We start from the raw sequence: 27,993 nt of genomic DNA on the forward strand, positions 1-27,993 counted from the left end.
ACTGGCCACAGATGATGAATGTGGCATTACGGAACTGATTGTTGTTGTTGAGAGCTAAGCAGTTACTTTTAATGACCAACAGGGGACGCCGGCTCCTCAGTCACTGGCATTTGAATGGGGAATAGTTTTACTAAAGTGGAAGCACTTTTTTCTGCCCTTGATCTCCATTTAGAGGAAGGTGTTTACATATTTGAAACTTTTCCTGAATAATCAGGGTCATATGTTTGCTTTACCTCCCCTGAAAGAAAAGATTTCAGCTGTTTAAATGTTTGCTGAGCCTAGACAAAGGGCAACCTGCTCTTTGCCTGTGGACGTTAATCACGCCACTATATTCACGTAAGTATGCAGGCTTTCTTAATATATATTTGAAAAGGTAGGTGTAACAGCACAGAGCTTTTCTTTTTGGAATCCAGCATGGCACCGGCGCAAAATAAACTCCAAAATAAAAATTTTAAACAAGTCTATATTTGGCTTTCATTCTTTTATTTATGCAAAAAAAAGTTTCTTTGGAAGAACAGATTTAACCAAAAAGGCTTTGATGCGCAACTGTGGAGATTCTGTGCGCGCACAGTGCGCTTTAAACCATTTTAACAAGTGTGTCTATACAATGTATGTATGGAGGGGGACTTGACCATCCCTGATACACGATCAAGGTTCCTTGGCGTTTTCGTTGGGGCAGAAAGAGGAAGAGGAGGAGGAGTAAGGTGTTGGCTCCAGAAGCGTGCGTCTCGTTTGGAGTCCTGCGCACAAACATGAGGAGCGAAGCTGGGGAGGGGACTCCTGCGGTCGGTTTTTTTTCTCTCTCTCTCTCTCTCTCTGCGGGCTGGGGGTCTGTCTGGGGCAGTTTAAGGACACCTGCGCCCTCAGCTTCCTCAAACCCGTAAAGTTGCAGGGTTAAGTTAGTTTCGCTGGAGTTTATGTAGCGATCATGTTAGGCGTAGGCACCGGCAAGACCCCGAGCACCAGTCCCAGGGAGCACAGGAGGAAAGTGAATGAGAAGACGACGGACCTCATCAGGAGCCTCGGTAAGGACACCTCCAAATCTGACCTTCTGCTCCTTGGAGTTCACCGTCAGCTCCAGGCTGAAGTGTTTTTTTTTTCGCTCATTGTTGGTACAAACTTAACTGAGGCTTCAGTGACTTTTAGTCACCTTGTTTGTTGTGTTGTTTACGCTGCCTTTTTCCAAGACAACAATCATAATCGGTAGCTTTTTATGCCTTCATAATTCATAACACAGTTTCTCTTAGAAGGCTGGTTATTCGAGAACTATTTGCATCATTCTGAAAAGATGATTCATTTCACCTACTATCCTTGATAATTGCTCACTTCTTAGTTACAGATTGTTTGGTTTAATTTGCTTCATTTGTTTCATTCATTTACTTCCCCCGACTTAAAAAAAATACAGTAACAAAACACGTCTAACAGGTTTTTGTTTTTTTGTTTTTTAATGATGATGTTCTTAGAAAATGACTAATGACCGAGGTTACAGATAATGGCATCAAACAAACGAAATTCTAAGTATTTGTGGGTGCAGTTAAAACGGTCATGTGTTTATGAAGAGCAGAGTTGCTCACTGGACTACTGCTCTGATTCAGGCTCCTCGCCATTCCCATCCCAGCCTACTCCCTCGCAGTTCAGTCCCGATATGTCACTGCCCCTTCCCAAACTCGCCCCAAAATAGACACTTGCTGAGCAGCGATAGCGCACCTGTCAGAATCTCTGAGAAGACGCTGGATTTCTGGAAGGCTGAACCAGTGTTAATGACGTATATATGCAGACATACAAAATTAGCTCACAGACAGAAATGTTGGATGAAATCTTTGCTTTTTATTTTCTTTCTTTCTTTCTTTTTTTAAGTTTTATACATTTAAAGGAACGCATTATGTTTTTTTCCAACCCCATACTTTTATTCCTGGACTTTACTAGAGTAGCTTTGCATGACTCAGTTATAAATATTTATCTTGAGGTGCTGCACTGGCACAATATGATGCAGTAATAAGGTGTACTATATCAGGGATTTCCGCTCTCATTGATGTACAGTGACACATAGCGAAGAGTAGAAACCGGTCTGAAACTGAGCATTCAGAGCAGCATGAAGCCTGAAACTTTGGCAGTGATTCACATGAGCATCCAACACTGTAACAGCATAAGCATGACGAATGCACTCACTGACTACCTAATTTGGCACATCTGTCCAACTGCTTATTAAGACAAATAGCTAATCAGCCAATCACCTGGGAGGAACACGCTGTATTTAGGCAAGTCGACATGATTAGAACAACCTGCTGACGGTCAAACGGAGCACTGGAATGAGGAAGAAAGGTAATTGAAGTGACTTTGAACATGGCATGGTTGGTGGTGTCAAATGGGCTGGTCTGAGTATTTCTGGTCTGCAGTATCATAATCATTTTTGGTCATTCAAATCATAATTTTAACACAATTACTCAGGAAGTAAAGCCAACTCTATTTTGTTAAGATATTAAGAAAGTCTTAAGTGTTTAATTGATCAATGCAGCAGGATGGGGGGGGGGGGTTTAGTTGCCGTATCCAGGTATCCAGGATAGGTGAAACAGGTAGACACTCCATAGTTAATTTCTAGGAAAAAGACCAGGTAGGTAAGTTCAATATCACAACAAAGGCACTCCAGTAAATTCTAAACTTCTCTTTATGAACCTAGAAACACTACCACTTAGAGCAGAGCATTGTGTGCCAGTGACTGGGTAATTTGACCAGATTCGAATAAACAGAAACCAACCTTCATTTAACTGAAACAGGAAGTCCAGTTAGCTGACAAAGAACAGCACAAAGCAATCCAAACAGGAACATATGAGGGAGGCACTAACGAGCTGACAAACAGTACAGCACAACAATGAACTAAGAGAAACATGGGGATTAAATATGCATGTGGGGTAATCAGAGGTATGGAAAGCACCTGTTAACACAGCTGAACCTAACTGAGGAACACGAGACAAAAGACGCAAAATTAAATACAACACACGAGAAACTAAATAAAATGGGGAATAACTAAACAGAGGCTCTCTAGTGCAGCGAGGGTAACTTGATGAGACACAGGGAACGCAGCAGGAGAGGAAAATGTGAAACTTGGGGGATAACTGATAAAAAGATAACTTTCGTCAGAAAATGTGAAAGGAATCACAATCTAAGCAGACCCCGGATCATGACGTTAAACTCCAGGAAGATAATTATAACAACCCAGAATGGGGCATACTTGTTTTATCTCCAGTGGTGTAGTGGTTGCTGGTTTGATTCTTGCCATAGATACAAGTCCCTTTTGGGGTTGGCGTCCGTTTAAGAACTCTACCAGATTATATGGTGTTATCTACTGTGGCAAGGGAGTGGCTGGAAATATCATCTTTATTTTTCCTAAAATCCTATAGGCCAAAACTGTCTTTGAAACCAAAGACCTTAATAAGTAAAAAACAATATGCAGAAACAATCTCTCATAAATTCAGCTCTTCTCGCATGTTTAGTGAAAACAGAACTGCTGAATTTTAATGTTTTTGCAACAGTGTGTAAACATGGATCCATACTTCTGCAGTGACACCATGTTTAAACTCTGACACTATGCACAGACTTGTTTAAGCATTACTGAAGTCTGAAACTGTATCTGCGCCTGAAAACGCAACACTGGCATTGCTATATTTGAGTGTCCCACTAATACTTAATAATAAAGCAAGTGAGGTCACCCAAGTCGACTCAGCACCACCACTTGTTGTCATAAATTAGTCAGGTGACTGTCCACCCACCATGTTTTAGCCGCTTTCACATCAAAGCGAAAACACCGAATAGTTTCGCAATCTGCTGATGGGATTGACCTAAGTTCAAAGGTTTTGTGTCATGTGGTGTCACAGGACTGATCCGCCTTCCTCGTTCAAACATTTCTCACTCACTCACAGACGAAGTGACGAATGTGGCCTGAGAGGCAGAGATTTGTTAGTTTTGAGATAATCCGTGTTTGAATCAGACTAGCGCACACATGGATAAATATATTCATTGCCACAGACGTCCCCACGGGGGTTTTGGGGGATTTGATTTCAGGGAGAGAGTCTGCGGCTGTTGGCAGCGCTCTTAACGGTGGTACACAGCAATTAGTTTCTTGTTTGAGCAAACAGCCCGCATAAGCCAAGGATTTACAAAACAACATCCATGATGAGTTTCAGTCGGTTTAGACCGAAGAGATGGGACAATTTCACGCGTTGCACCTACAAGCTGAATGTAAACACGATCGTGAGCTGAGGTGATGTTTTAGGAGGCCGCTGCAGGGAATATGTGGTATCTGTTTGGTATCTGAGTAAACTCAGCTGTAAATCTGAGAGCTTTACATATGCTTTATGTCTGCGATTGTGGTCAACAACATTCCCTGCCAAATAGGTCACAATCAACAAGGTTATCATCTGTTATTAGGTTTGAATGGTCAAGTGTTTAGTAGGATTTAACCTCAATGGGATCTAATCTAACTGAGCCCCAACATACAATAAATAGCATCAGTTGTGTAACAACAGACACTTATTCCGATTGTGAATAACCTTTTTTTTTTCTAAATAATCACAACTCAGCTGTTTTTGTGTGTGCAGGCTCACATTGTAGCAAAGAAAAGTATTGCCAGTTTATTAGACAAAATAATAATAATAATAATAACACATTTTATTTGAAAGCGCCTTTCAAAACACTCAAGGTCGCTGTACAAAAGATAAAATATATACTGACGTGTTCAAGCTAAAGTCAGCTCTATTCAACTCCATTCAAATTTCTATTTTTTTTTAAGTTGTGCACTGTCCAAAAGAAAATAGGAATCCCCTTTCCCTTCTACCAAACCATGCCGCTCTCACAGTCTGGTTTTCTCCTGCATATGGTTATGTCTGCCAACCTCAGGTTGGAAAACAGTAAATCAACAGTCGAGGTTAGGCTTTAATGTGGCTTAAAAATCACGATCATAGCCTTGTTAATATGCATTGCAACCTTAATTTGTGCTTTGACGGCATATTTAACCACATATTGGCAAATAAAATGACAGTTTTTTACAAAAGCTCATTTATTTCTCAACATTTTTTATTATTTTACTGAAATCCAGATATTGTTCAGAGCGAGTCTGTTTAGTCGCAGACAGTGAGTCCTACTTACTGTGTGGTCATAACTTGCTTATTAATGAGCAAATAAATGATGTTTCATTCATTATAAGAGACAAAGAGAATGTTTGACTAAAAGCTGCTTGTTTTCAACTGAATACAAAGAGGCTGCTCTGCTTTCATGTTCAACTCTCTGCTGTCCAGAAACCATTGGCAGTGATTCTGCATTTCCAAATAACACTCACTTTTTTCTACTCAGTCCTTTTTGGGGGGGGGCAGGAGGGGTTCACATCAGGAAATTCCACAGAGAGTCCCGATTCCAAAGAACTTTAAAAAAAAAAAGAAAGAAGAAAAATACGGTTTCCAACTGATCATTTTTCTTCTTTTGAGCTGGAATCTCATCATTTTGTCTCAACACTTTTGATTTTGGAGATGCAGACTGGATGCCACTGTTTGCCTCCTAGAGGGGACAGCTGTGCGACAGAGCTGAGAAACTTTAATTGGCCGGTATTAAATCTGCAGCACCCTTACTTGTCTATCTTTATGCGAGAATCCTTGCTAGCTGACTCTTGTGACTGCTGCTATGCTGACAGAAACGTGAACCGTGTCCCGGGAGGACCTGGTATGTGGGCCTGAGTGAAGAGGACTCATGCAAGCACAGTGCACTGACCAGCTGATATAGTTATTTGGATTTTAATCCTCCTTTCAGCGTTAAAGCTCCACTGCTGCTCACAGTGTCAAAGCACCCTCAGAGGAATCTCCATTGCTGAATTAATTAAAATGTTAATTGTTTTCAGTTATTTTCAACAGTTCACACTGGTTTTTGTTTTATCCATTTGCAAGTGGCACAGTTGTAGAGATAGTAATGCAGAGATAGATAATGTCAGTCTGTTGGGTTGAGACAAAAAGATCTCTTCTAACTATTCATTGTATTGTCATGAAATTTCTGTTACTTTCATATTCCCCAGAGAATGAATCTTATTGGCTTTGGTGTCCCTTTCTCTTTCCTGCATGAACGTTTGGTTACTTGACATTAAATATGTGATGTGCACCTCTGTTACCTCCATAGGAGATTAATTGTGTTTTTCGGTCCTAGCTTTTACTGCTTTGACTGAGGAACTCATTTAGATGAGGCAACACTTTTTAAAGCAATGCTCATTAATAGCATCCCTCTTAGGTAGGTTTTTAAAAACTCAGCGTACAGTACAGCGTCTGGGTTAACTGTCCCAGACACCATTATTTCTGCAAATTAGAAATACCTGTCTAGCCGTAACATTGGGATGATACTTTTTCAAAACTACACAACATCTTCTTTACTAACCTTGTATTTTGGATCGCGTCATCCCAGACATTCTCTTGGCTGCAGTTTTGGCAGTTTTATGTCTTCTTCCTGCCACATTATCACAGTTGCCTTTGCCAACTGCAGAACTTGCAGATGTTGCTCCTCACTGAATGATCCTTGAGTACTTTTATTGAAAACCATTTATTTCTAAGAGAGTGCCACTGTGCCAGTATTATCCTAAGAATGCCTGATTTGAAGTGGTACAAATATTTGTTCAGCCAATTATGCGGCAGCAATTGCATTATAGCCATGTAGACATGGTTAAGATAACCCCCTGAAGGTCAAACTGAGCATCAGAATGGGAAAGAAAGGTGATTGAAGAGATTTTGAATGTGGCACAGTTGTTGGTTCCAGACAGGATGATCTGAGTATTTTAGAAACTGACGATCTACTGTGGATTTCTGTACAATAATTCCTAGTGTTTCTAGAGAGGAGTAAAAAATTTCCAGAGAGCAAGACCAACTGCATCATATTATCACGTCAAAATAGACCAAAATCTCTGAGTAATGTTTCCAGAAACTTGTTGAATTGATGCTATAACTAGCATATAGGCCGTCACAGGCCCGGCCTGGTATTAACAAGGTGTACCTAAGAAGTTGGCTCATTTGTATTTGTTAATTAGCTAAACTTTACTAACTACCAAAATATAACCGGTGTTTAGTTTTCATCTTTATGCCCAAACTCTAGCAGTGCTTTAAAGTTTGGTTTTTTGGAACTATTTCAGCCAGAATAAGCTAAGCTTTAGCTTCTGTAGATGTCAGCTAGCTGACTTGTTTACGTGTAACTGCTGACAAAGCCCACTCTCAGTAAGCACCTCTTTTTCATGGATATCTGGACTCTATCTTGATTTAAAGATAAGGTTGAACAGGTGTACATTTTTTAAAAACCTTTTTAAATTGTCAATGTTGCCTCAGCGGGCTTTTTTGTGCTATTACATTAGGCTTATCAAGCAAATTAGCATACTTTTTCTTACAGCGTCATCATTAGAATCACAGCTTTAATTAATGACTAAATATCTGTTTATTGTTAACAGCTCATTAGCAAAAGATGGCAAACTAAGACAGTAAACATAGTAAATATCAGCAAACACTGACATTTGCTACCATGTTTAGTACAATAACATTAGCACTTGGGCAAAAACACTTCTATGCTACAGGCTTTTCAGCCTCTTTTAAAATAGTACACCAACATGCTAAACCGAAGCGTTAGACATTTCAAAGAGTATATCTGCTCAACATCAGCATGTTACCTCTTACATCATGAACCTGATAGCATCCTGAGATTAGCATTTTGGGAAAAACATTTCTCACTAAGTGTTCACCGGGGCTGTAGGTAATCTGCAGTATGCTGTTTATGCTGCAGATTCAAACTTGTTCCAATTTTATTTTCTTTCTTTTGATGTTCTTTTTTAAGATTCTGTGCAGTGTTGAAGCGATTGCATTAAAATACATCAGCGCGGTTGCTAACCAGGTGGCATGCAGGTATTTGACCAGCTGACCAAGTGGATGTCAAGCCGATTTTCTGCTGGGGAAGATGACAAGAAAATACAATTCGACTCTGTGGCCCGAAGAATCATGCCTTTTATACACTTATGAAGAGGCTTTTCAGAAGCACACCAAACTGTACCAAATTTATTAAATCTGTGGATATGGCCACACTTGGGGACTTGCAGCTACTCACTCTTTGCATTGTGGGCAGATAATAAAATTATACAGGTAGTATAATGAGAATGTGGCTGTAGCTGGAGAGGGAATGATAAAAAGTGAAGCAGCAGGTTGAGAGAGAGCTAGTTAAGGCTGTTTGGATAGCTTAGTGTGGTCACTGACCTGCAGTTAATCAGGTCCTTGTGCTGTGCTTGTGGGAATGCCTTGCATGTGGTAACAGCTTGGAAAAACAGGCTTGTTATGGACGGCCTGGCAGGGGGAGTTCTTTGTTTTCAACTCTGATGGGGAGAAATCCATGGTTTCACCCAGTGCGCTTTCACTCATGGGAAGGGAGGGAGTGGAGGGCAGTTTCTGTTTGCTATAACTTTGGGGGTCCATTACTTAATCCAGAACTTGGCACTGACACGATGAGGACTGTGATTTAAGAGCTAAAGAAACAAATGAAGCCCTTCCTTTAGACATGAACAGAAAAGACTAAAGCCTGAAGAATAATTTGAGCAGTGAGTGAGAGCTGGTTTTGGCTGTTTCCTTCAACAATACTAAAAGGGAAGGTTCCATAAGGGAGCCCGTTTGTTCTTGCAAAAGACTAAACATGCCATGGCTGAATGCTGTTTAACACTTGTGCTTTATTTTGTTGGTTGCGTTACTGATTATTCAGTAGGCTATTTGCAGCAACCAAGTTCTTAACATAACTTTTTAAACCAGTTAAACCAGTTGTTTGAAGCATTTACATATTCACATACATTTACGTTATTAAGAGCTGTTAAACTGAAAGTCAAAACATTTTCAAACCCTCTCAATGAGAACTGTACCAACTTAACCTTATAACCTCACATTTTCTGAAATGATTAACTAAATGAGAAAGGATCAATGTCACAAACATGCATAATTTAAAGGAAACACTTCTTACTACTATAAATAAAAAGAACCTGTTGAAATACACTGTGGAAAAGTACTTGACCTCGTCCTGATCATCAAGCAAAATGTAAAATTAAACAAAGATAACCTGAGTAAATACAAAATGTTGTTTTTAAATTATGATTTAATAATTTATTAATTAAAATAAATCTATCCAAACCTACTTGGCCCTAAGTGAAAAAGCAACTGCTCCCGGAATCTAATAACTGGTTGTGCTACTTTGACAGGAACAACTGCAATCAAGCATTTACAATAACTGACTGAGTCTTTCACATCACTGTGGAGGAACTTTGGCCACCAGATTCAGGCCATGAACTGATGTCTGGATTTCATCTTTCAGGATTTTCTGGTAGAGAGCAGAGTCCATGGCTCTATCGGTTTTAGCAAAGCAGGCTCAGACCATCACACTACCACCCCCATGATGTTTTTTTTATGAAATGCTGTTAGTTTTATGGCAGATCCAACAGGACTCATACCTTCCCCAAATGTTGTCTTGTCTGTACACAGAATATTTTTTCCAGTCTTGGGGACCATCAAGATGTTTTCTGTGAAATGTGAGACAAGCCTGTGTGGTTTCCTTTTGGTCACCAGTGGTTTTCGCCTTGGAACTGTCCCATGGATACTATTTTTGCCCAGTCTTGTATAGATCATGGTGCAATAGGTTGCTTTTTGAGATTTTCCTTTTTTTTTAGTCTACTTTACTTTGTCAAACAGGTTCTATCTAAATGATTTTTTGATTCAATGGGTCTGGCTGTAATTAGGCCTGAGTCATGTGTTGCTGTGTGGCATCCAGAGGTGTGGACCCAATATGCAGGACTCAGATGGAGAACTGAACTTGACAGCAGCTTTATTGCTGAATATGCAGGAAACAAGGATACAAGGAGCTTAAACTGAACACACCAGGGAACATAGGTGAACTAAATCAGGCTAACGAGCAAACTTAACACAACACACATAGGACGAGAGGCAGGAAACAAATCTCAGACACACAAACTTGATCCAGGGAAGAAAGTAAACAAATAGAGACAAGACTGAGGGGACAAGACACTACAAAGACTGGACACAGAGAAACCAGACAGACAAGGGGACACGACTGGAGAAACAGACAGGGACCATGAGAAATAAAAAAACAGGTCAATCAAGGAAAGACAGGAGACCATAAGCTGATGAAGTAAACAGGAAACAGAAACGTAGACAAGACACAGACAAAAGTAAACAAATACAGAGATGGCGACTGGACACAAACAGACAGAGAAACAACCATGGACACAAGACTGACTCAATACAGAGTGGACAAAAAAGGTAACTGACTCAACCAAAAAAGGGACTAAAAACTAGAATTATAAGCACTGGGTGAAAAATACTAAATGCCAAAGGACTAGGCAAATAAAAAGTTAACATTATAAGTAATAATCACATATAAATCCAGAAGCAAATCAAAAACTCATAAAACTCAAAACACATAGATTCTAACAGTCTACGTGTGGCTCTTGAAATAATTGAATTCACCTTTTCAAAACATGTAGTTAGTCACAGTTCATTCATGATTTAATGAGAGGGGCTGACTACTTCATCACATAGGGTCAGGTAGGTTTGGATAGCTTAATAAATCAAATCATCATTTAAAAACTGCATTTTGTATTTACAGGGGTTGTGTTTGTCTAACCTTAACATTTCTTTGATCTTAAATGTAAGTGTGACAAATGTGCATTAAAAAAAATACAATAAGAAAGAAAGAAATGATGAAGTGGGCAGTTTTCACACTCTGAGCCCTCTGTGGGTCTCTCATATTTGAACCTTTTGAATGAGAGTGGAAAAACTGCTGTGTTTTCTGCTTTGTAAACAGACACTCCTCTCACCCTGAGCTGTGGATTTATTTTCATTCCCAGTTACTTCTGCCATTAATTGATAATTTAGTTTTAGATAAGTCTTAAAATCTGTCATGTTACAATAAAGGGCCTTTAAAATTTGCAATGCGTTTTTTCTTCATTGATTATATGGCCTGATCCTTTCAGTTCCACAGCCAAATAGTGATATATGCTTACTATCTAAGGCACCACTGAAATTGTGAATCTTGCATCTCCATTGAGCTTAATAGCGAGGGAACACTAATACGAGCAATACAGCTGGACAAACATTTTCACAAGCTTTCCATACTCCAGCTGTTATAGCAGCTTTCATTCCTGCTGCCTTTTGGCCTGCTCCTGCCCCCGGAGAGAAGTAAATCTACAAACTATCATGACTGAATTACATCTCATTGATCAGCTTTCTTTTAAACTTACAGGGGTTTATTCACCTTAAAGAAAACAGACAAACACTGCTAAATGATAAAGTAACAGTTTTTTAGATGATCCATGAAAGCTTGACTCACACGCCGAAAGCACTGGTCATTTCTTCCAAGGTTTGTATATATAACACAGCCCAAGGTTTTGGATATAAGCAAAGATGCATTGAGCATTTTTGTCCAAGTATTTGTTCAAGGTCAGTTTTCAAGTAAATAAGATGGCTGAATGAAAGACAGGCATTTTTAAAATCAGCAAACACTCTCAAGCTCTCAAAAATCTCAAAGGATAAACAGAAAAGGACTGAATAAAGCAGATAAACACGAAAGCAACTATAAAGTCACATTTAAAAAAGGGGGGGGGGGTGATGACATCAAGTACTGAGGCACATAAAAAAACACATTTTATTGTACAATATTTCTGAGATTATTTGAAGATGGAGTGATATTTTAGTTGTGCTGACATCTAAGGTCGAAATCACAAAGGCCTCAGTCTGTGACCACCTAATAACCACCAGCTAGTAGGGAAAAATGCATGTGTTCTGCAACCAGTTGGCAAGCAGCTGGTGGGAGTTGCTAGTGTCAAATTGTTCACAATGCTATACCAAAAATCTGCGATTATGGCAGTTTGGGTGTAAGATGGCAGCTTGTCTGTAAACACTTGCAAACTGCTTGCCAAGTGGTTGTGAAACTGTAAATGTGTTGCAAATTGGAAACAGACACCATTCACCTTCAAAGTAAAAGCTACACCTGTTGCGATGTGTTTTCTTCAGCGCTGATGTGGAACTTTTACTCTGGAGGGGAACGTTCTACATTTCTGGTTTCCACCACACTTTTTCACATTTCACTACCATTTAGAGAGTAAATAGTGAGTGTTTGCAGACAAGTCAGCATCTTTCATGCAAACCACAGGTAACCACAATTATCTGCTAGCAACCAAAGCAATCACAACAAGGTTTTTGATAGAGCACCCTCTATCAAAAACCTGATTTCAGTGAATCAGGGAATACATTTTTTTTCCTTAACAACCAGAGGTTTCCAAAAGGTCGCCAAACGCTCTCTAGGCCTAAGTGACTGAGGGGTAAGATAGCTAGGCATGCTAAAGCTGCAGAAATGGCACATACTACAGCTCTGCAAATGTAAACAGTGGATTAGGTTGAGTTAAAACTGTGTACAGTTTTGACTTCTAGAAGATAAACCCCATTCACTGTGATCAGGGGTGTCAAAACTGCTTCTTCAGAGCTGAATGTGTCACTTTTTTTTAAAAGTCTCCAGTGACTTTGTGTGGCTTTTTTAAAAAAGCATATCCTGTATTATCCTCTTAATTTTCATTTACTCTAATGGGAGGTTCAGTGGAGTGCATGGATGTAAACACATGAACGATTAGTCTCCCTAGCTATGAATTCAAAAAAAAAAAAGATCTTGAGGAAATGGTGTGCGGACAGATTTGTTTGCTTTTACTGCCAGCGCTGCTGGCTTACTGATTTGCTTTGCAGGAAGAAATTAGCAAATAATAAAACTGGCGATTTAAAAAGAACAGGCAGTATATCACTGTGTTTACAGGTCCGAAGGTTGATTGCTGTATGTAGCTGAAGTAAAAAGAAGAGGACTGCCTCATTTTTTTATGCTTAGTATTTTTTTTTTAAACTCTTTTATGCAATATCAAAATTAGCAACTTTTAATAAATTTCCATAATCACAGTGTCTTGATGCATGTTCAGTTATTCAGGTAAATAAATCCCAAAAGGTTGATTCTGTTCATCTGGTTGTTGCATTTTCAGTGGGAGAAACGTTTCATCACTCATCCAAGTGACTTCTTCAGTCTCAGCTGACTGAAGGTTTCCTCAAACTTTTAAACAGTACTCTACACAATGCATTAAACTGACAATTTGCATATTAATGATCAAGCAGCTGAGCTCACAGCCCATTGTTCATTCAGTGGCCTTGTTTCAGTTATTGTGTGAATGTACTGTTTAAAAGGTTATAAGTTAAAAGTAATTAGAAATAACACATAGCAGAGTAGCCACATGTGATTTAATTATTTACACCTATTAGTAATGCTGATGAATCTATGGTTCATATACAGTCAGTTCTAAAATGAGGTTCAAATATGTTTTGCAGCTCCACACAGAACTTGTTGGGCAAAAGTTACTCAATAATTGTTCTTTTGATAGTAATGGTTGTTGACCCCAGGATATGTCTCTACACTCCTACATGGAATGACACAATTTTGTAGACCCTTTGTGGTTTATTTTCACATTTGTAATGCTTCCGGCTGAATGTCATTAAATGTACTTTAGAGATACTTTGGTGATCCCTTTTGCTTCATCTAGGTCAGGCTTTAGAACAAAACCGATGAGATTCACATCAAACACGGGCAATGATGTCTTGAGCTTTTCACTGAAGTTAATGCATGTAGCATGCTAACAGTACGTACTCAGAACCCATAGTTCACTTCATAAATCCACTACAGACTCACATGCATAATTTGTGACTCTCCATAGGGTAGTTTTGTCTTAATTCAAACTGCAAATTGTGTACTTATTGGAAATGATGATAACAATATTTAATCATGATTGTTACACTAGCTGACGCGTTTAGCAAGCATTTAACACTTGTCAAGCTACTGACCAAACATAAGTAGCTTGTAGAAAATTAAGTTTGTGTGCATAAACTTTAAACAGCAGCACATCAATCTTCTTCTGTTAGTCTTGTTGCATAAACATAGTAAAAATTTATATTGTTTGCTTGGATTCTCTCTGGGTACTCCGGCTTCCTCCCAGAGTCCAAAGACATGCAGTTAGTGGGATTAGGTTAATTGGTTACTCTAAAATTGCCCATAGGTGTGAATGTGAGTGCGAATGGTTGTCTGTCTTTATGTGTTAGCCCTGCGACAGACTGGCGACCTGTCCAGGGTGTACCCTGCCTCTTGCCCTAAGACAGCTGGGATAGGCTCCAGCCCTGCTGCGACCTTGAAAAGGATAACTGGAAGAGAATGGATGGATGGATGAATCTGTAAGCACTGTCATTTTGTGCTAAGCATTTCAGTTAAAGCATTGCACTGTCATTTGTCTACAATTTCATAAAAGTATGCCCTGTGAAGCTTGAATCACTAAATAACTGTCAGAATTTTTTTTTTTCATACTGGAGTGTTTATTGAACCTTCTGACAAAAAAGAAAGAAATTAAATATCAGTTTGCGTATATGACTTTTAATTTCAGTATCAGTTTTACTGCATCTGGCTTTTTTGTGCAATTTATTGCCCAAAAATGTAATGTGCAATTAATTTAGGTTTTGTTGATGATGATTTAGAGCTCTCAAACACTGACATAAACTTGTGTATCAAATGTAATACGTTTGGCATTAGAGTTAAGGAACTTGGGAAAACAGATGTGCACTTATGAACCTGATTAAACTGATCAAACAATAGACATGTATGTCAAGACAAGCTGAACTTAAGTTGCTGACGATACATTTGCACAATGTCAACCTGAGTCATGCGTGCATTAACAGCTCTGTTTTGTGTATGTGTGTATTCTCCAGGGCTTCATGAAAATGAGGACATACGCGTGATGATGGCGGGTTCCAGCATGCTGAAAGTTCGGTCTACAAGTTGGCAAAGGAACCGAAGCATGCGGCTGCTGGAGGACGGACTCACCGTGTGGTGCGAGTCCAAGAGCTCCCGCAAAGGCAAAGCCCAGCAGACATGTAAGTTTGTCTGAAATCCAGCTTTATGGTCAGAGTACTCTGTAAGGAGAGCTCAGTGTGTGGCGGGGTGGGGAGCTGGCTTGAGCAGACATCATGATGTAACGAAGTGAGATCTTATAAGCACGAGGAGAAGTGAGCTAGTTGAGGAGGAAAAGGAGCTTTGATTGTGAGCATGAGTGGACTAATACGATAAATAGAAAGGAAACTTAAGTAATGGAAGAGTATACGTGATAACAGCGCAAACTGAATTATATTTAAAGCAAGCAATGTAAGCGTCCCACCATCAGTCCAATAGAAACTGAGATGTGATTCAGTGCGCTCATTCAGCCTGCACATTGTTTGGGGTTGTTGAGCTGCTTTATCTTGGCTCGGTCTTCTGCCCTCTCCCCTACTTTGCCCCTTTAAAGACAGTTCTAGTTTCTCTGGTAACTAAGGAGGGTAATCATGTGATCTGTAGTGGTTATGACTTACCAATTCAAGCTTCCTAATATACATTTAATAGTCTTACTGACACTTAGACCTCTGACAGAAATGGGCATGAGCTCTTTGATGGGACCAGTTTATAATTTACCAGCGTATAAAACTGGATTTAGCTTATGAGTCTGAAAAGTAAAGCCAGTGCAGAAATTTCTTAAATGTGCATTTGTTCCTTTAGTTTAAGAAAGCATTAAGATTATTTGAAAGTCCTCAATAGAACTTTATGGTATCAGTGGCCTAATTTAAGTGTTATTTAACACAACATTTACAATGCACACGGTCTCATTAAGAGTAAAACTGAAGAAAAAGCATTCAGGGTGTGACTAACTTGTGATAGGCCCTTTAAATATCACTCCAGTGATTGTTTGACATGTGGAAGGAGAGTGTAGCTGCTCTCTAGAAAGTCAACACAGAGGAAACATGCCTGTAGGTTACCCTGGTTGAGAGTGGTAGGTTGAGATTCTCCCTCTTCCCCCATGTTTGAATGTTTCACCTTGAAAAACAAACGTCAAGCTAATGATCAATGTCCAAGTTAAATTGAATTGAGTGTTTTCTGTTATAACGGGTAAACAAAACTGATATTATATAGAATCCTATAGACTCAACTCCCACTTATGCAAGTTTGGGCCTGTTATCACTCTTTGCACAAACTCCTTAAGGTTATGTACACAAGGTGAAAAACAAGATAAGTTATAGTTGGAGGTTTGCAAGTTGCTTAAGGGTAAAATTAAACTGCAAAAGCAGAAGAGATTTTTTTTTTTCTTTTTTGCTGTTAATATTTATTTCCAATGATTTTAGCGATCGGACCTCCTCGAGTACCTAAAGCATCTTTTGCAAAGCACAATTTTCAGTAATAAAATAATGGGGGAAGAAGTTAGTAGACTTTATACTTAATTTCACAGCTCATCCATTATATTATGTAATGCTATTATAATGCTTTCCTTTTCAGCCCACTGTTTTAAATGACTAGTCATGTAGTAGCTATATTAGGATGTTGTGCCAAAGCACACAGGGGGGAAGATAGTTATGTCTTTTATCTAGTTATTCAGGGAATCAATTCATGGATGTCAGCACAGTATGTAGGACACAAATCTTGTTCAGAGCTCAACTCTTCTGTCACGGCATCAGAGGGTTGGACTGATGGCCTAAATTACTGAAGCACAATTCCTGGAAGAGTTAATGAAAGTAAAAGAGCAAAAGAGACTTCTCGGCAGCATCTGTTCAGTCTCTCATTCCATTTAGGTCTTTGTAGCTAACTCTTTCTGTTGAAATGAAAATTTACTTCAAGGTGGAAAGCTTTGAGCACGTAATATGAGATCAGCTTTGTTTTCTCCCTTGTTGCCTGACCTTTGGCTCTCCCACCTCTGTGTTGTTTGTGCTCTCCACCCTGATGTTAGAATGCAGTTTAATCCTAACCCTCCCCGCTTGTCTCACAGCGTGTGTGGGTGGGCAGGTTTGTGGGTCAATGGGTGTGAAGGCCGCCTTGATTGTGCCAGCCATGCCGCAAATAGACACAGAGCGGCCGAGCTGCAGCGTGTAACACTCCATAGAATGATGACATCAAGCAGCGTGAGAACAGAGTGACCACTTAAGACACTGGCAGGCTGCTGAGGACCAAATCTCTGTACGGGATAAAGGTCTGGCTCTCTTCCCTTTTCTCTAGGCTCCCAGGTCTGATTTGATCTAATGTCTGAAGTTCAGGGTTGCGTGTGATCCTGGCGTAATATACACCACCTAAAACTTCACACTACACATGGACACACACCCACATGTATATGTTACTTTTACCATGGCTCCGAGATGACCACAAAGGAAGAATGTGGAGTAATTTCGAAGAGGTGGATTGCAAAGGCTTTTATGACCTCTAGCAAGAGAATGAGGCTATTGTCAGAGAATAGTTATTGCCCAACTGAGTGATCACACACTGCAGGCATCTCAGTGCAGAAGCAGAAGAGCTCCTGTGCTGAATAAAGTTCTAGTGTTAGAATAAACTAGGAGACACTGTGTGTTAGTGTCAGTCTGTTTCCTCCCCTTGTTTATAGTTGTAAATCTGAGGGTTTTTCCCGGACCAAAAATGAAGTCTTGCAGTGCAGTGCGCTTGTGATCTTTAAGGATGTTGAATTGTTGAGATTAAAAATGTAAAAATGCATATGCATTTTTTTGGAGAAAAAAAGCTCCTTTTCCCTTTTTGAGCTGAAAAAATGTAAATAAAAACAAATAACGTAAATCCTATATTCCCTTATTAAAGTACAAAGAGCATATAAAATGTTGAAACTTTTGAAGCCGACCCCTTGTGAATATGGGAGTAGCCAACAGTAGCTTCTTCTTCTTCTACTACTTCTTCTTCTTCGGCATGCCAAAAGCTTTTAATGACTCATTGGTCTGAAATGTGGACAGACCGGATTCACAACTTTACAGACTGATGTTGAGCAGTATGCAGAACATGTTTGCTATTGTGATGCTAAAATAAACTAGACCTTGTTGCTGGTTATTTATATTCTTTTTAGGTGTGGTCTTTTGGGTGCAGATATGTTTTTGGGCTGTCTTAATTTTATGATAATGCAATGTACCGTATATCCAGCTTCTCCTTTATTTCCCACAACCCTCCCATTTATCCCAGGTTGGAGCTGGCACTAGGACGCTACTTTTGACCCCTGGTGGTTAGGTTTTGTGTTTCCTCCTGGTTGTGAACATGTAGGGCAAATGTGCTATTCGCTACGCTACGGAAAATGTATTTATGGGAAATGATATATGTTTTATCTGATACCAAATGGCCTCTAGCAGCACAGTTGGATTTTTTTTTTATTTATGTCTCATGCTTTAAATGAAGCCTGTGAATTCTTCCATTAGAAGGCCTGATCCTTAAGCTCTCAGTACAGGAACCTCACACTGAAGGTCTAAGTCATTACTCTCATGTCATTTTTTTGTTTTAAAATTAGTCTGCTGACGAACATGTGTGGATCCCAATATGTTTCGCAGTCTCATTACTGTGACACTTGCATTCTCTAAAAACGCCTCACACTTGACCTTTAGCTGCTTCTTGTGCAACCATGCTCTCCTGCTCATCGATATTATCACTCCTGTCCCAGTTGCAGTGACGGAGGTGGAGTGTGTGTGTGAAGGCTACCAGTCGGAGGCACTGAGGCGGCTGTCTGGAACCCTACCAGAGAACCAGTGCTTCACAGTGGTCTTCAAAGGAGCCAGGAAGAGCCTGGACCTGAAGTGCCCCACTGCAGAGGAAGCTCAGCACTGGGTGCGAGGTCTCCGCACATTAAAGGAGCGAGTGGCCAGCATGAGTCAGAAGGAAAAACTGGACCAATATCCTGCCCAATTTCCAATATGCTAGAATAAATATAGCGTAGCTGAGGCAGCATTGCTATGGTGACTGACTCTGCTGTCACATGTACCGTCCTACGTACACAGCATAGCTAAGGTGAGCGGTAATTGCTCGACAAAAAAGCCCTCTCTAAATATAGTCCAGCTATCACTCTTAATTATAATCTCTCATAGCCAGAGGAAAATAGCAGTGTAGTGTTCAGGTAGAGTATAAGATCTTCCCCGCTGCTCTGTTTGTTTCTCATTTTGTTTTCATTGTGAAATAAAACTGACGTCAAGTGAAGCAAATGCTTTTTACTTTATGTGGCTGTGCAAGGACACCATAAACTGTCAACAGGTTAAAAATTGACAATGAATTGTAAAAGGCATTTGCTTTAATGGTCCCACACAATGTGAAAAGCACTATATGCATAAAGATGAGTCATTTGCTGATAGTTATCATGTCAAAGGGCCATAGCATTATCTGTCTGGAAAAACACTAAGAGACAATTTCAGTATCTGTTTTGGAAGATAATGCTTTACTTGACTCAGTTTCAAATCAAATTCATGTACCGAATATGCATTTTGTCCTTTAATTCTTGCTAGAAAGGGTGAGTATGAAAAGGAAAAATACAGACTCTTTCAATAAAAGCAGGATAAAATAAAAGAGATCAAATATAAGAAAAAGGAGGTTTAGCAAAAATAACCTCCCTTGGGAAAAGAGCAGGTATTAAGTGGATTTATAACAAATAAAACCCAGTAATATCCCATATGACAGCACCGTCTTAACAGTTTGACTCTATGCTTTAGTCTTGCTTTATTTCTTAACTCCCGACACTTGGATCCGAGGGTACCTCAAGCGAGCAGATCAGAACAACGACGGCAAGATGAGCTACGATGAGGTCAAACGGCTGCTGCTGATGATCAACATTGACGTGAGCGAGCAATATGCCCGCTGCTTATTCAAGGTCAGAGTCATGTGATGTTTTAGTACCTGTATGCTCATTATACTGCAACACTGAGTGTAAAAAAGTGAGTGAAGTACAGAGCTGTAGAGTTGTTGCTATCTGGTTAAGGAGGTATCATTTTACTCAGACACCCTGGAGTCCAGAGTCTGTGTTCAATTACCAACCCCAGCAGGAAGCCAACCACCGGCCTCACTCCACATCTTTACCCCCTCCCTCTTATCTTCCCCACAACAAATCACGAGCCATTTATTTCTTTTTTGTGCAGGGATTACTACCTGCTATGTCCCTCACTTCACTATTATAGCAGAATTGTTAGTGTTATTCTTCTTCTCTGTGCAGCTTACAGTGCAGAGAAGCATGTTTTCAATGTAAGTGCACACAGCTGCGTTGAATTATTATAGAGGTGCTTTTCCCACAGGGAGTTTGATGCACTCCCAAAATAAAAGCACACAGCCTTTGATATTTGTCTATTTTCTTCTCTGTGTGTTCACTTTCTTGGCTCTTTTTAACACACACCTCTTCTGTGCACCTCAGCGGTGTGACCGATCTGGCGATGGCCGCCTGGATCATACAGAAATTGAAGGGTTCTGCAGGGAGCTGCTGCGACGGCCTGAGCTAGATGCCGTGTTTAGACACTATTCAAGTAATGGTAGTGTGCTCTCCACTGCTGAGCTGCGTGATTTCCTGGGAGACCAAGGGGAGGACGCGTCGCTGAATCATGCGCGGAGTCTTATACTCACCTATGAGCTCAATGACTGGGGTAAGTTGTAAAAGCACTTATTAAAGGATTCAAAGGAGGAACCCAAAATATTTATATATAAATACATTCTGAATGTGACTTTTGATGCTGTCTCCATACTAAAGAAATAGCGATTTAGCCTATCACCATAAAATCTGAGGCACAATCCTGCTGCTGTGCAAAAAAAGCAATCCACCAGTGAGAGCTCTTTGTTTTAAGAAAGAAAAGTTGTACTTTGTTTCGCTTTTCTTATCACTGAGTTATTATAATTCAGCCATAATGACAGTGCTGATTATACTGTATGTGCACTCACTAATCTTTTTACTAGGTATGCCTTCTTAGTACCTGCTTCGGCCTCCTTCTATGTAGCATCGATTCAAGAATGTTCAGGAAACAATCCTCATTTTTGGTCATGATGACATCACACAGTTCCTGCAGATCTGTCAGCTGCACATCCAAAATAGAAATCTCTCCTTCCACCACATCCTAAAGGTGCTCTTTTGGTGACTTTGAGTACAGTGAACTCATTGTCATGTTCAAGAAAACAGTCTGAAATGATCTGAGATTTGTGACATAAAGGGGCATAAAGGGATATAAGTATTGTGTTTGAGAGAAACATATTACAGGAAAAAAAAAGCTATTTATTTATTTTAATCTTCTGTCCCTCGTAATAGACATGGGGTCATGTTTGATTACAGAATGAATGATATTGGTTCCATTTTTGGTGGATTTCTGAAAAAAAAAAAAAGGAACAAATCTGGCATTAAAATATAATTTTAACATGTAACCTATCAACATCATGCTTTTTGTTAAACTTTATTCTGTACACCAAATACTCACCTCATTGGGGTTTTTAGGTCTCGTCACCCAAAGCACTAATAGTGACCAGGAATGATATATATATATATATAAATATAGATTTAGTGTGCATATAACTCTACACTCTAAAAAAGCCTTGTAAACCTTGTAAGTTCATAAGAGGTCTCAGTGAAACAGTACATTTGGAGCTTAGGTTATCTGAGTTGTGCGTGTTTGTGTATCTGTCTCTGGTTTGTGCACACCAACATTGGGTTTTTTTCTAAAGCTTGGTTATTTATTTTCAGAGGCCCACCTGTTTGGTGGTTGTGGCCAGTGTTGTCCTGTTTACATGTCTCATGCTAAAAACCAACTTCAGCCTAATTTTAGTGCAACTGAACTGATTGTTAAATACAGGAAAAGTAAAGTCAAATGCACTTCTAGCATATTATATATTATTACTTATGCAAATCAACAGGATAAAAGAAGAAATCAAACTTTAAGGAACTCTAAGTCTGATTCCCTTTCTACAATTTTGAGCTTTCTTCCTCCTTCTGTCCTCTGCTTCCTAAATGATGGACATGAAAACATGAGGAGGTAAGGTTTGCTCTCCACTGTAAAGGACACCGAATAAAGGGTTTGTTTTGAAAAGAGTAAAATTACTAAACATATCCGAGTTGATACTCTTAAACTGAGGAAACCATTTAATTTTTTTTAGCAATAGTGTCATAATATCTGTTTAAAAAATCACTTAAAATGCCCTGTGGTCATAAAATATGGAAGCTATAGTTCCCATCATTTCAAGAAGAAAGTCCAGGTGTTCTGTTTGCCCTATTCCTCCAAATGTGGCATTAATAAAAAGATGTCCTCTTCACAGTAGGACTCATATAGACTGCATAAATGATGCTTGATGTAGAGGTCTCAGACTCATGCCCTTCAAGGAGGACAGTTACTAAGTGTTTTTTTTTTTAATATAATTAAATAGCATAAACTGTTTGTCATACCAAACTAAGTAAGGCTGTTCCAGTCAATCCATCCATTTCTATAACTCTTTAACCATTTAAGGGGGGTGGAGCCTATTCCAGTTTCAAATTAAGACGAGAAATTATCTGAGTTTCTTAGATTGGATATATATATTTAGTAGAATATAACTCTATACTCTAAAATTTTTTTATAAACCTCTCATGTTCATAAGAGGTCTCAGTGAAACAGTACGTTTGCAGCCTACGTTATCTGAGTTGTGCCTGTTTGTGATTTGTTTATCTGTCTCTGGTTTGTGCACACCAACATTGGGTTTTTTTCTAAAGCTTGGTTATCTATTTTCAGAGGCCCACCTGTTTGGTGGTTGTGGCCAGTGTTGTCCTGTTTTAATGTTGCATGCTAAAGACCAACTTCAACCTAATTTTGGTGTCATTTAAACTGAATTGAATTCAACCGATTGTTAAATACAGGAAAAGTAAAGTTTATTGCACTTATAGCATAATATATATTATTAATTATGTAAATCAACAGCATAAAAGAAGAAATAATACTTCTGGCAGATCTAGGTCTGATTCCCTTTCTACAATTCTGAGCTTTCTTCCTCCCTCTGTCCTCTGCTTCCTAAATGATATGCATAGGCTGATAGGTTATGCAATTTTATGTCTTCCATGTATCCCTGCTTTCTTTTAACTTGTTTAAACCCCTTCATTATCCTGTTAAAAACACTTAAAGATTACAAATTGATGGAAATATAATACCATTGATTGCAGCTCAGAAGAACCTGTTCATGACACAGAATGGTTTCACCATGTACATGCTCTCTCTGGAGAATGATGTCTTCAACCCTAACCATGCCAGAGTCTACCAGGACATGACCCACCCGCTGGCCCATTACTTTATCTCCTCATCACACAACACTTACCTTACCAAGGACCAAGTCACCGGTGCGAGCAGCACTGAGCCGTACATGAGGTATTAAGACAGAGAAGAATGCAACATTGGCACTCAGTCATATGTGCCTGTGGTTTCAAATGAATGAATCTGTCACTGTCAGGGCTCTAATTCAGGGCTGCCGCTGTGTGGAGCTAGACTGCTGGGATGGAGATAAAGGTGAACCTGTCATCTACCACGGGCACACACTCACCTCCAAAGTACCCTTTAAGGAAGTCATTGAAACCATCGGCCAGTATGCCTTCAAGGTAAGAGATTTTGTAGCTTTCACTCATGAAATATGCAGTTATGCGTTGTGCTCGCAGTTGTGCCACTCTGACAGTAAACAACCCACTGCACTTCTTTTGGTTATACACCTGACTCTGAGGCAATCCTGTGGTATTTTGTATAGTATTATACTCTTGGGTATTGCATTGCTATAAAGTGATCTAATTGCATTTTAATGGCTTAGCATAAGAGTTTTCCTGTGTTTCTCCCTGCAGACGTCCCCATACCCTCTAATCCTGTCCTTGGAGAATCACTGTTCTGTGGAGCAGCAGGATGTCATGGCCAAACACCTCCGTAATATCCTGGGCAAAAAACTGCTCACCAAGCCTCTCAGTGACCAGCCACTGAGAGACCTGCCTTCTCCCGAAGTACAACAACCACACACATACAAGCACAGCTGGACCCATTTGCTTTTCTAATAAAGTAATTTATTCCAATGGGCTTCCTTGCAGGAGCTTAAGGGGCGTATTTTGGTAAAAGGAAAGAAACACACTCCTCACCTGGGTGAGCTGGGGAAGAACAGCAGCTGCACCAGCTTCTCTTCGAGCTCTGAAGATGAACTAGCCGGCAGCATTAAGAGCACACCCATGAAGGATCCTGCAAAGGTCAGTTCAAGAAAGGCTTGTTACTGAGTCGTGGAAGCTGTTAACACAAACACTTTAGTTAATTGACCAATTTTCTTTGCGTTGCCTTTTCCAGGTCCGTTCGAAACTGTGCCCCGAGCTATCGGACCTGGTGGTTTACTGCAAGAGTGTCCCCTTCCGCGGGTTTGGAAATGTGTCTGAAAAACCGCCAAATGAAATGTCTTCTTTCTCTGAAAACGATGCCCTCAAGCACATCAAAGAGTCTGGTACAATAGTGGAAATAATTGCATCTTGACATTAGATAGAGAAACTCAAAAAGTTTGCCAGCATCATGTCTTTTGTGCAGCTGGTTCTACAGAAAATATAATTAGCCTTCAACGTATCATGGCTTTTGGATTTCTGTCTTTTCATTTACAGGGAAGCTTTTTGTAAGACACAACAGCAGGCAGCTGAGCCGGATCTACCCTTGTGGCCAGCGCCTTCAATCATCCAACTATGATCCTCAGGAAATGTGGAACTGTGGATGCCAGCTGGGTTGGTACTCCACACTGAAAGCTACGCTGCTGTTCAGATGGAAGCAAAAAAAATGTTTTTTAAAAACCCAGAGACGTGTTTTATTTCTGTAAATTTAATGTCATGTATCCCACTGACATCTCTGATTCCGTGTCCCTCCACTTTCCTCTTTGTGCCATTAAGTGGCTCTAAACTTCCAGACGGCCGGGGAGCAAATGGACCTGAACCAGGGTCGCTTCCTTGTAAATGGTCGCTGTGGATACGTCCTCAAACCCAGCTTCCTGTGCAGTCCCACATCCAACTTTAACCCAGAAAACACGGGAGGAGGCCCCGGTCATACCCCCACTCAGCTGACTATACGAGTGAGTAACTGTTACTAAGGATCACATTTACAGGGGGATGATGAAATTAACATTATATTTATCTAGATACACAAAAATCCAAAGAATGTGAATTCACCATCGTTTTTTAAAGCATATAGATTTTAATAACCGCTATATATGTGATGAAGTTTTTCCAAAGTTTCGTTCAGATGTGACTACCTGTTAAGGAGGACATAGACGTTATAGTACAATTTCTCTACCGCTGTTCTAAGCTTAACATAAAAAGTAAGGAAGTTAGTGTTTGGTTAATTATTTCTTTGTGGTAACAATTCTTCTTTGTAATAAATCGTATATACCACTGGAAGAATACCAATTTGTAAGGAAAATGCATTTGTGGGTTGAGCAGTAGTGTTGAGAATGTGGGTTGCACTCATGAAAAACCTGCCAAATCTTCTCTGCCAATGCCAAACAGCTTATTCTGCTATTAACTCTTGTTTGGTGTCATTTATTGGATTGGATAATTGAATTCTGAAGAAACAAGACATACTGGTAGTTTAACAGCAGTAAATGCTGGTTGAAAAATGTCATCCCATCCCACAGCAGTGTGCGACCAAGCTGGTCACCAACATGAGGAGGAGGTACTAGGCTGTTGTGAGGCCCCTGGTATGTGTTGTTTTTTTTATAGACAAATAAAGAAGCTTTCCAACGGTATACAATTTATTGCTAAGAAGCATTGTTAGAAGAAAAAGGAAGTTTCCTTCCTTTTTGTGGCAAGTTTATTTTTCGTAGTGTCATTTAGTTCTTGTTATTACTGTCCATACTTACATTTTTATCATAGAGAGGCCATCCTCTGTTGTTCCTCTGGAAGAGTTCCCTTATGTCTAAACTAGAGTCTAAACATAGAGCTATTGTGTGCTATCCAGTCGAGCCCTGTTAGCGCAATTTGCAATTTCGGATTTTGCAAAAAAGTTGCCTCCAATAGACTTTTTTTTATACATTTCTAATGATAATTTCATGCACACAATGATGAATTATGTTTTGCTTTTTCAGATAATATCTGCACAACAGCTGCCAAAAATCAACACAGAGAAGGCGAGCTCCATTGTGGATCCACTAGTGTGGGTGGAAATTCATGGGGTGGCTATTGATAAAGCAAAACAAAAAACCCACCGCATTGACAACAATGGTAAGTTTTATTTTTTTATCCACAACAACAAAAATTTTTTAAGAAATTTATTTGATTTTTTTTCTTTGCAGATTGATAATATCTTCGTTATCTATGAATATTTAAATTTCTGTAAATTAGTGTTACTTTTATAATGCAGCGACAGGAGACAAGAGATGATGTCCGAAAGCTTCTTTGTACCTTATTCAAATCTTGGAATATATATTTGTGTAGGAGTCTTTTCAATCCAATGCCATGATTAGTTTGTTTGAAAGGTTTAATGCACCAGATGGTGTATTTACAGCTCTTGTGCGCCCTCTGCAGGTTTCAACCCTCGCTGGGACTGTACTCTGAGCTTCCAGCTGCAGGTCCCTGAGCTGGCCCTGGTGCGGTTTGTAGTGGAGGACCACGATCATGCTACCAAAAATGACTTCGTGGGGCAGTTCACTTTACCTTTTACAAGCTTTCGCATAGGTGCTTATTAAGATTTAGTCTACAAGTCAGTCATGTATCAGTTCTTCACTCTCGGCTGTTCTTTTTAATATGTGTCATACTCCCCACCCAGGTTATCGACATATTCACTTACTGAAGGCAGATGGTTCCAGCCTTTCTCCTGCTACACTCTTTATCCATGTCAAAGTGACTCGCAGAGGTGTTCCTGTCAAAACTATGGCTGAGCGTATTGCCGCTGCCAAAGGCAAAGCGTGACACACATCTGAACAAGACAATCAGACATCTGGACAATGAAGGACCTTGGAAGGAGGAGCTCCGAGTGTAAACAGACAGAGACAGAATGCTGCTGTTGCTGTTGTCTTACAGTTCAGACCCCAAGTGGTCCAATTTACACAAAACCACTTCCCAGTGCTTAAAGAAAGGTGTCTGTCAGAAATGGAGACATGCCCTCTGGTGACTGTAATTCATTAAAAAACACAGAAAAGGGACTGTTAGAGAGAATGAAAATCATTTATTTTATGTCACCATTTTATTTTTTAACGTGTTTTTTTTTAAACTTGAAGAATAATGATCGCTGAAGTAAAATAGCACTTCTTAAACTGATGCTATAAAAGAATTGCAATGAGATGGAAACCAAGCGTAAGTAACTGTGTTTGACAATATCCATAAATGTCAGTGTTTTAGATGTTATTATTGGCAGCATTAACTGTGATGTAATACAGATTTAATTTTGTGTTAGTGAGTGCGCCAGGGCCCCGTGGCCCATGTTGGCTATGTACAAGTACTCGATACTCCAGATATCTGGGCACTTTTAAATTCTCTCTGGAAGACAAATGTTAACATGTTCTCACATCTTCCAGTAGAACATGACAAGCTTAACTTGCAAAGATAAGCTTTTTTCTTAAATGTCTTGTATTTTATCTTAGCATCATTTCAGATACGTTCAAATGTGCTTTTTTAAAATCATATTTGAATTTTAACGATACAGTATTTCCATATAAGCTTCTTTCATTTTGTCAATTTTTGTCCTTGTATTCAGATCTAGAAAAAATGCTGGTTAAAAACTAATTGCATCAATCTAATACAACCACTAATTACTCCAGGCTACAGTGAATCTTTTAATACTCTTATAAGGAGGTTCACTGATAATAAAATGGTCCAGCGATGAAAAGTAATTACTGTAATTACATTTTTAATGGTCACGCTGGTTTTGAGGAGAATGTAATATGTGTTTAATAGTGAGTGAAGTAAAACTTTGCTCTCTTAATGTTTAATATAGAAGCTGTGGGATGCGTTTGAGTGGTTATGTTTGCAAGAAAAATGTTTTTATAAAGCACTTCTAACATTTTTTTTTCACATGCTGTCAAAAGATACAAGTGTCTTTTTTAGTTTCAAAAGTCCACAGTGTTGTCTGTGGATACCTGACACTTTAATAAATGCATAACCAGAAGGTTGTACTGTGA

General features: G+C 39.5%; 1 protein-coding gene and 1 long non-coding RNA gene across 6 annotated transcripts; one reads left to right on the plus strand and one right to left on the minus strand.

Annotated features, from left to right (window-relative positions):
- Positions 1-687: 687 nt before the first annotated feature.
- On the plus strand, positions 688-27,980 carry plcd3a (phospholipase C, delta 3a). 5 transcript variants are annotated; one of them, XM_003442130.5, is made up of 15 exons: positions 695-1,025; positions 14,835-14,999; positions 18,566-18,794; positions 19,630-19,759; positions 20,294-20,519; positions 23,045-23,246; positions 23,329-23,473; positions 23,708-23,860; positions 23,945-24,097; positions 24,192-24,342; positions 24,494-24,610; positions 24,773-24,951; positions 25,963-26,098; positions 26,402-26,551; positions 26,643-27,980. In XM_003442130.5, the coding sequence occupies exons 1-15, from the start codon at positions 929-931 to the stop codon at positions 26,783-26,785; spliced, it is 2,376 nt and encodes a 791-aa protein (XP_003442178.1). In that variant the 5' UTR covers positions 695-928; the 3' UTR covers positions 26,786-27,980. The 5 variants fall into 5 exon arrangements, with proteins under 5 accessions (XP_005468965.1, XP_019213236.1, XP_019213237.1 ...); XM_005468907.4 differs by lacking the exon at positions 695-1,025 and adding an exon at positions 2,236-2,322; XM_005468908.4 differs by lacking the exons at positions 26,402-26,551; positions 26,643-27,980 and adding an exon at positions 25,513-25,575 and having other exon boundaries at positions 688-1,025; positions 25,963-26,093.
- Positions 2,469-4,272, minus strand: LOC112846621 (uncharacterized). Its single transcript, XR_003219684.1, has 2 exons — positions 2,756-4,272; positions 2,469-2,595 (listed from the first exon to the last, which is right to left on the minus strand). It is a non-coding gene; the product is annotated as an uncharacterized LOC112846621 (long non-coding RNA).
- Positions 27,981-27,993: the final 13 nt, after the last annotated feature.

The sequence above is a fragment of the Oreochromis niloticus genome, linkage group LG4, assembly GCF_001858045.2.
Source record: "Oreochromis niloticus isolate F11D_XX linkage group LG4, O_niloticus_UMD_NMBU, whole genome shotgun sequence".
NCBI classification, from domain to species: Eukaryota; Metazoa; Chordata; class Actinopteri; order Cichliformes; family Cichlidae; genus Oreochromis; species Oreochromis niloticus.